Source organism: Brienomyrus brachyistius, chromosome 12 (assembly GCF_023856365.1).
Source record: "Brienomyrus brachyistius isolate T26 chromosome 12, BBRACH_0.4, whole genome shotgun sequence".
NCBI classification, from domain to species: Eukaryota; Metazoa; Chordata; class Actinopteri; order Osteoglossiformes; family Mormyridae; genus Brienomyrus; species Brienomyrus brachyistius.
The window spans coordinates 22831225-22839767 of NC_064544.1; the positions used below are offsets into that span (position 1 = coordinate 22831225).

An 8543-nucleotide genomic window follows, 5' to 3' on the forward strand; every position below is an offset into this window, starting at 1 on the left:
AAAAACTGGGAGCGCACGCAGAGTAAAACCACTTAGTCAACCGACGTCCACTAACCAAGGGAAGGTCCGGCAGCAAGATCCAGGATGAAAATAAGCCCAGTGGCTTTGCTTTTTTTCGTCAGTATTATTTGGATGGCGAGATGTGCTCCGCCGACGTGTTATTCTAGAGTGTTGAGTTTGAGCAAAGAAATTATGGATTTAGTGGGGAAATTGAAAAAATATAATCTTGTGGTAAGTCACTTGACGCATGCGTCCACCTCATCAGTTCGCATGACCACTGAAAATACCGTAATCAGTTTTTACTTCTCTTTGCAGAAAGTCTGTATGGATTTTTTACCTCCACTGTATCTGGATGTGCACGTAAGTTACATTACGCATTCAGCAAATTCAGTCCGCGTTACCAATGATGGTGAAGATCAAATCCACTGAAAATAAGACCTGAACATGCCTTTCGGGCTTCTTTTAAAGGTAGATTTATTAATCTTGAGGACGGTATCACAGAACTCTGTGTTATCCTCTGTATTTTTAAAAACTGAAATAGCTGTTGTTAAGAGAGTTTAATAGAAATTACATGATGCTGTAACGTGTTAATATGTTTTTTTGTCATTCCCTAATGTTAATATATGTTTGCTATTTTTATTTACCAAAATCTCGATTACAATCAACACAGAACTTTTTTTTTTGGAGGCTGAGATTTGGTGGCTGAATCTAACTATTTCCGCGGTTACTTTCCCAGAATTCCTGCATATTGACCAAGCTCCGGGATTATGTCTTCGTGTTGGAGAGCTTGCCAACCGAGTTCTGCAGGGAGCGTCCCAGGATCGCTCATTTGAAGCGCCAAGCCCGAATCCTCTACATCATCATCAATCGATTCTGCTATCGGGTACCGGCACTTGAGAAGTGTTGCTCTCCCCAACATCATTCCACACTCACACAAACATACATACCATAGATTCCACCCCTAATGCAAATTCATATATCCATTTGCCTTCTCTGCAGGACCTAGTGTTCATGTCAGATGACTGTGAAGCCCTAGACTCTGGTCAGAGTGTCCCAAGGTATGGAGAAGATCGACTGGAACTTCTGCAGGAGAACTGAGTGCAAGCTGTCTCCACCTATTGTGCGTGAGCACAAATACATGCCCCCAAGACTCATTATTTCACATCTGATTGCAATAAATCACATTTACAAGCTGTGAGGATTCAGCATTTGATTGCTGCTAAATTGCATGTGAAAAACAAACCACACGCATTTATTTTTCCAGTCACGAGGGCCACCCATGCTATGCTATTCACCCTTACATTACACACACAGCACCTGTAGTGTCAAGCAGAGCCCAAGTGACATTTTGCTAAATGCATTTCAGACTGTTATGCAAAATATGACAGAATATTTGTGGTTTAAATCCAACAGCTAGCCCTAAAACTATCCACAGGAAATTTGCCAAATGCCATTCATTCCATAGGAAACCCTGAAATAATGTTCTGAATAGGTTTGTGTGTCCTTCACCCTGTTACATATTGACCATATAAAACAAGCTTGATTGCCTTTCATAATGGGTCCAGTGATTCAGTTCTCTTCAGACCAGGCTACTGCACATCTATTCAGCTCTGTCTTTTCAATAGCACTGACTCAAATATATATTGTACACGTCTTTTCAGATCACAGTTCAGAAGTGAAATGCTTGTGCTCTTCCTTGAATTTAATACCTCAGATATGTTTTACTTCATTTCAGAATATATGAAAAACTTCAAAACTTGGAAATGCAGCTTTCATTTTATTATATTCTTTATGTATTGTGACTGTAACATAAAAAAAGCTTTTTTACCTGGTATTTCAGTTTATGCATACATAATAAAAGAATTCTAATTTGTAACCTTGTGAAAGCTTATTTTATCACCATACAAACTGCTTTCAACAGTCGAACAAATACTGTATGTTTCCTTTAAATTAATGAGCAAGATGATTATTTTGTTGTCATGCTGCGAAAAGCTAGTGGAGACTCCAGCAAAAGATTTTCAGCTTAATGAAGAGGTGCTTGACTGTGCAGTTATTGTGCAATTTGAATTAATTAGTTCAATGAAATGTCCAAGAGCTTGTATTAGATAAGCGGCTAGAAGATGAACGGGGGAAATGTGTTGAGATGGAGATTTTGTAATAGTAAGGAACTGAGTTTGGGAGTCTGGTCCAATAAAAGTGTTACCCAGGATGTCCTGAAGAATATCACAAAGTATTACTCATACATAACCTATTCAGGTGCTCAAAATAGACCTGTAATATAAAATATTGTAAACCAATGGCAAACTGTTATTTATTCGTTTACTTTGTGATTGGCTGAAATCTACCTTGTGACATCAAAATAAGGTCATTAATCAGTACTGTATCTGGAAAGAGAGGTATTAAGAAAGATCATTTAAAACTAAAAAAGGTTTTTGGCAAGACCCACCCAATACCGTCTGTAGAGCTAAACTTTCCCTGAATCTTGGATATCATATCAAAATGAGCCAGTTAAGGTGGTTTGGGCATCTATCCAGGATGCCTCTTGCATGCCTCCCTGAGGCGGTGTGCCTGATATGTCCAATCAGTAGACATCCCTCTGGTAAGCTCAGGACGCACTTGGCTGGCCTGGGAACATCTTGGTATTCCCTCAAAGGAGCTGGAGTTGGTGGCTGATGAAAGGGAGATCTCAGCATCCCTGCTGAGACTGTTACTCCCCCCCCCCCCAACATTACCCCAGATAGATACTGTATACCGTATGTAGTAAAGGGTATGAAGATGTACGTGGATTTAGGGTATGCTGTATGTAGTAACGGGTATGAACATGTACGTGGGTTTAGGGTATGTTGTATGCTGTATACTGTATGGAGTAACGGGTATGAACATGTACGTGGGTTTAGGGCATGATGTATACTGTATGTAGTAACGGATATGAACATGTACGTGGGTTTAGGGTATGCTGTATGCTGTATACTGTATGTAGTAACGGGTATGAACATATACGTGGGTTTAGGGTATGCTGTATACTGTATGTAGTAAGGGGTATGAACATGTACGTGGGTTTAGGGTATGCTGTATGCTGTATACTGTATGTAGTAACGGGTATGAACATGTACGTGGATTTAGGGTATGCTGTATACTGTATGTAGTAAGGGGTATGAACATGTACGTGGGTTTAGGGTATGCTGTATGCTGTATACTGTATGTAGTAAGGGGTATGAACATGTACGTGGGTTTAGGGTATGCTGTATACTGTATGTAGTAAGGGGTATGAACATGTACGTGGGTTTAGGGTATGCTGTATGCTGTATACTGTATGTAGTAAGGGGTATGAACATGTACGTGGGTTTAGGGTATGCTGTATACTGTATGTAGTAAGGGGTATGAACATGTACGTGGGTTTAGGGTATGCTGTATGCTGTATACTGTATGTAGTAAGGGGTATGAACATGTACGTGGGTTTAGGGTATGCTGTATGCTGTATACTGTATGTAGTACTCCAATGGGACACTAGTATGTTGCATGGTTCTGTGTCACTAGCAAGTTGATTTTGTGAAGGAACCACTGCAGGACTAATGTAATACACTTTTTCCTCTGTTCACAAACATACTACATTAAAATTTTTACTCTACGAAATTAGCCCTTTCAATTTCCTGTTCAATGCTGGTTCAGGCACAAAAAAGATCTGCTGCTTTAAACTGAAACCTTCTGTGTAACCTCATCATTTCCATCTGTCTTCACTATGTTTTACTTATATTAAATATTATTAAATTCCATGTACACAAATTACATAGATATGGATTTTTTTTTTAAAGGTCAAAATCCCCTACATACAATTTTCATAACTGACTTGCCTAACTATTTATGAGACGGACACTTTTTAAAAAGCAGCTTTAACAATCTTAACGATTGTGTGTGTTTTGATGTATTTTTTTGGGATACTTCTTTGGGCATGAAATGTTTTGTGAATTCCCATAACATATAATTAGATTATCCCATTTATGTATTCTCACTGTCTGAACCAATTCCATGGATCAAATTATATTCATAAAGTGAGGGATGGAAACACAGGCTTTTCTACTGGTTTTTTCATTGCAACAATTGACACTTTTATACAGCCAGCTGTTGTTAAACAGAATTCTATTGCAGAAAGACCACAGCAGGATATGATAAACATCCTCCGAATTATTGTTCTACCTTTGGGACACCCTATCTGCCCCTCTGAAGACGAGCGTCTCTGGCCAGCAAAATCCAGAGTTCCACCATCCTTAAAAAGAAACATAAAAGATACGTAAAGAGAGCTGAACAGCCGTGAACCCTAATATGGAAAATGCATTATAAATTTGATTAAAAATTTGTCAGCTTTGCAAATTATGCAATTTTTGTAGACCTTGATGTACATATTTTCCTATTTGCTAAATATCCTCCTTAGAGAATTACACAGAGTATACACAAGGTCTTGTTGAGACTTGGCTGTTTTTTCTTTGTTTTTCTTGGAGTTAAAAGAGAAGAGAAGGAAAAACATTATTCTTGTATTCTGCATATTATCCGTGAGCGAACTGGACAGAGGATCGCAGCAACACAAAGGTCTGTTATTGGCAGCACTGTGGGATGTCGGATGTAGCTTGGGAGACTTTTATGAATACACAAGATGTCTTTTGTAAATAAACCTTGCAAACTCTTGTTCAATCAGTATTTAACAGTTGCTGCTATGCCCAGACTTATTATTGCCCCAAGAGACCATTAACATTTTTAATAAAGAAACTCAGGTTGATTACCTTGTGTGTATGGATGAGTGCGCCTGCCATTTACTCCCTCCGGCCTTCTGGCTTTCGGCTTCTTTGGTTCCTTTTTCACTGCTGATGCACTTTGATGTTAGCGGTAAATATCTCAAAATGAACACGACGCTCACATAAAACTATGCATATATGAATTTCAGCTACAAGAAATACATCAGTTTGTGTAGCACAGGGTTACAGCTAGGAAAAAAAAATCTTTAATTTCATTTTATGTCTATATTTGCACCATAACACGGTAGAATTCACTTTGCATATCTTGGCATATTCACAATGACAAACCATTTAACCCAGAATTCTGCAGGGTGCTATGACAGCAAGTCCCAAATAACAACTTGGAGTCACAGAAATAAGCATCTACCCAAAAAGCACTATGGGAAATGTAGGCAGCATGTTGAAAAGACTTCCAGGGAATTTAGATAGGAATATATGGAGGCCCTTCAACTTTTATATGCAGTGTCATTTGGGTTCAGAGCCTATCCCAGAAGCCACAGGAGTAACGCAAGGAATAATCCAGGACAGGGCATCAACCCCCATCACAGGGCACACATTCACACACATACAATTTGGTAACTGTAATTCGCCTTAGCTTGTTTTTGGGCTGTGGAGAAAGCTGAGTACTCAGAAACAAAACACCCCATGACGACATGGAGTGAATATGCAAACCCCCCATGCAGAGCCAGAGAGGAAGGGCACATCCGAGAAGAGTGAAACAATCTTTTTATTTTCTCTGGTCTTCTAGCAGGGTTTTCCCCTCAAACAACAGTTTTGTGTTTTATTCACAGTCACTGGCATAGATGAGACCAGATATATCCATAATTTACATAAGTGTGTTTACTCATGGACACGTTTGACTACAGCATTGATTACACATGGCCGCTAAGTTTGTGGAATGGCTGGGAACAGTGCCTTAAGGTTACTGCAGTCCTACAAAACAATTCATGAGAAGCGTTCACCACTTGGCCAAATGACTTCCTCTCTAGTTGAATAACGCTTTGAAAAGCACATAGCAGCCCACATTTCTGTCTCTGCTTCTCGGTAAGTCTTTGCTCTCTGAAAACCACAGCGGAGAGTTCCTTGGCTGCCTCCGTAGAGCTAACAGAGAAGCAGGGGAAGAAGGAAAAATAAAAAGACAAATGTAGGTTTTCATTCGGCGCCATTTGCTTCAGAATTGCTGGCTATGTGGAATCCGGGGGTTTGGCTGGGTTTAAAGCTGCCAACATTGCTTAAAAAAAGCTGGTTTGAAAGACCAAGGAAATCTCCCTGATCTACACTTTAATCCTATCTTATTCAGCAGGAGATATTACACAACTCACCTTTTCTGACCTTGTCCGAAGTGTAGTGTTCCAGGTATAATTTGTTCCTGTAGAATTCAGTGCTAACTATCTAGAGAGTTGTTCTGCCCTCTCATTGCTACAGGGAAAACTGTGAGATCCAGACACAGCTCAAGCTGCTGGATAAGAAGAAGTACAATGCTGAGACACATTCACACACATCCTGTACAGCTCGAGTATTCTAAGCCATAAAAGCCAGTAACTCACTTGATTCATAAGATCTTAGGACTCCAAGGGACCCCACACCCCACCTTGACTGAAGGCTGAAGAATCCGAAGTAGCATAATCTCTTCTCACTCTGCAGTTTGGCTGCAGCCTTAATGAGTTGGCCAAACTGCTTGATTTTTCTATTTCCATTACTGACTCTGAGTCACTTCAGCAATGGATCTGATTGCATCGGTTGCAATAAAATAATGTATATTATACAAAGTCAGAGCTGCCTCCAATGCCACTATATCTGCAGTGGAAAATTGGTAGGAACATTCTGCATCACTCAGTAACCTCTACTGTACCGCAGGTTGAGTCAGCATCTCCAAATCCCAGACATTAGATAGGCATTGGATAGATATTCACCAAATAGCCTATCAGCAGCTCGTGCAATGGACAGCACTAAAGCCACACTGGATGCTAAGATGAGGATCTCGGAGCCGATCGTTGGATTTGGTACTCCAATATTAACGGTGCAGCGAAGGAGACTGATCACATCCTCATGGCCAGACTTTCGAGACTTCTGCAGAACTGCAGGCTCTACCTGCTAGTTTGTGAATTCTGACCACAGACATGTTGTTGCTACTCTATGATGGCTACAGCCACACAGTAAGATCTCAAACATTCTCACATCCTTAGTTGATTACTTGTATGCTTTCTTTAATCAAACTGCTTTATTTACAATAACAATTCATAGTTCTTAGTTGATGTGCTTTGCCTCATGTTATGTGCATTGTACATATTTTGATATTGTAGGTTTGTGTGCAGTGTTTGCCTAATCAATCCTTTGTTGTTGCAGTTACTTTCGTTGTGGGGGGTGGTCTTTTCTATCCAGCATAAAGGTGTGGCTGAGGGCGGAGGTGTTTCAAAGGACAACTCCTGGAGCAAGATTGAACCATGTGCTGCCATGGCAAGAGGGGAGAGTTGGGGTTTAGCTGTGTTTTGCTTTGTTCAGTTATATGTAGTTTTCATTTGGTTTACCCATTTTGTGTGTTAATTGGTTTGGGCAAACCGCTATATATGTTCCCTCATATCTCCTTATTGGAAGGTCAGTTTGTTTCAGTTAATATCTTGCTTTGTAATATTAAGTTTTGTTGGTTTTTTTTAACCTCTTTTATAGCCCCTGTTATTAAGGTCTTGAGATTAACTGCTTGTGTTTTTGGGAGTCAGTAAAGCCCTATTTTCTTTAGTCAGGCTCCTGTGTATGTGTCGCTTTACTGTTTGGTCCCTCACATAATCTGAAGATTCAACTTAGACCCAGTAGGCTACCACCTACTCTGAGAATGAGGCTAGACATGGCCAGACTCCAAGATCAGGCTGTTTTTTATGAGTTTGGATATAATTGATGTAAGAAACCTTCAGACGTGGGTGCGAATGCTGACTCTAATGTGATGTGGGAGACCTTCTGTGACTTGACCGTGAAGGTTGCCGAGGGTTGTGATGGTGTTGCAGATGTTCCCAGGAGGTTTTTCACCTTGCAAGGCACCCTGGATATTATTGAGAGGAGTCGCTGTGCGCGACTTGGTGACAACTTCAGTCTGTACCAGGAACTGAGGAGGTCGGCTGTGAAGGATCTGAGGTCAGATAAGGAGGCAGTGTTTAGATGAATTTATGAGCAGATGACACACCATCTGTGGTCTAGTGACCTACATCCTGCTTCCAGAGGAATCAAACATCTGAATCTGTTCCTCTGAGACCTGCAGCTGATCCTCCAGCTAGGACGATGGACATCTCTGCGTTCTAAGGCTGATCCTCCAGTCAGCTGTGAACCACCCAGTCTCACTGAGATTGCAAGGGGGGTGAATCAGCTGTTAGTATTAAAGGCTGCAGGGATCTGTGGTATCCAGGATGAACTTCTCTAGGCTGGTGGAAAGGCTGTACTCCTGGCATTGAAAGCATTCTTTGCTTCCATTTGGGAGATGAACATTATTCTAACTGACTGGAAAATGGGACTTGTAGTCCCTATCTGGAAAGGGAAGGGTGATCGCCTGGATTGCGGCAACTACAGGGGGATTAACAGGTTCCGTGATCACTTACTCATCTACCAGTAACTGGAACGGTTTGGTTTTCCGCCTATGAAGTCTACCATCGACCGCATCCTGGCACTGAGGGCTTTCATCAAGCATAAGTTTACATGCCCTCTCCGTGTCATCTTGGGGTTTCCTCCAGGTACTCCGGTTTCCCCCCACAGTCTGAAGACATGCTGAGG

The 8543-nt window shown here is 40.9% G+C and overlaps 1 protein-coding gene across 1 annotated transcript; it reads left to right on the top strand.

The window, feature by feature from the left end:
• LOC125705292 (cytokine-like protein 1) lies at window positions 1-1876 on the top strand. The gene is made up of 4 exons (XM_048971771.1): window positions 1-231; window positions 316-360; window positions 737-883; window positions 1000-1876. Exons 1-4 carry the CDS (start codon window positions 85-87, stop codon window positions 1096-1098), a joined length of 438 nt encoding a protein of 145 aa, XP_048827728.1. The 5' UTR covers window positions 1-84; the 3' UTR covers window positions 1099-1876.
• The last annotated feature ends 6667 nt before the right edge of the window (window positions 1877-8543 follow it).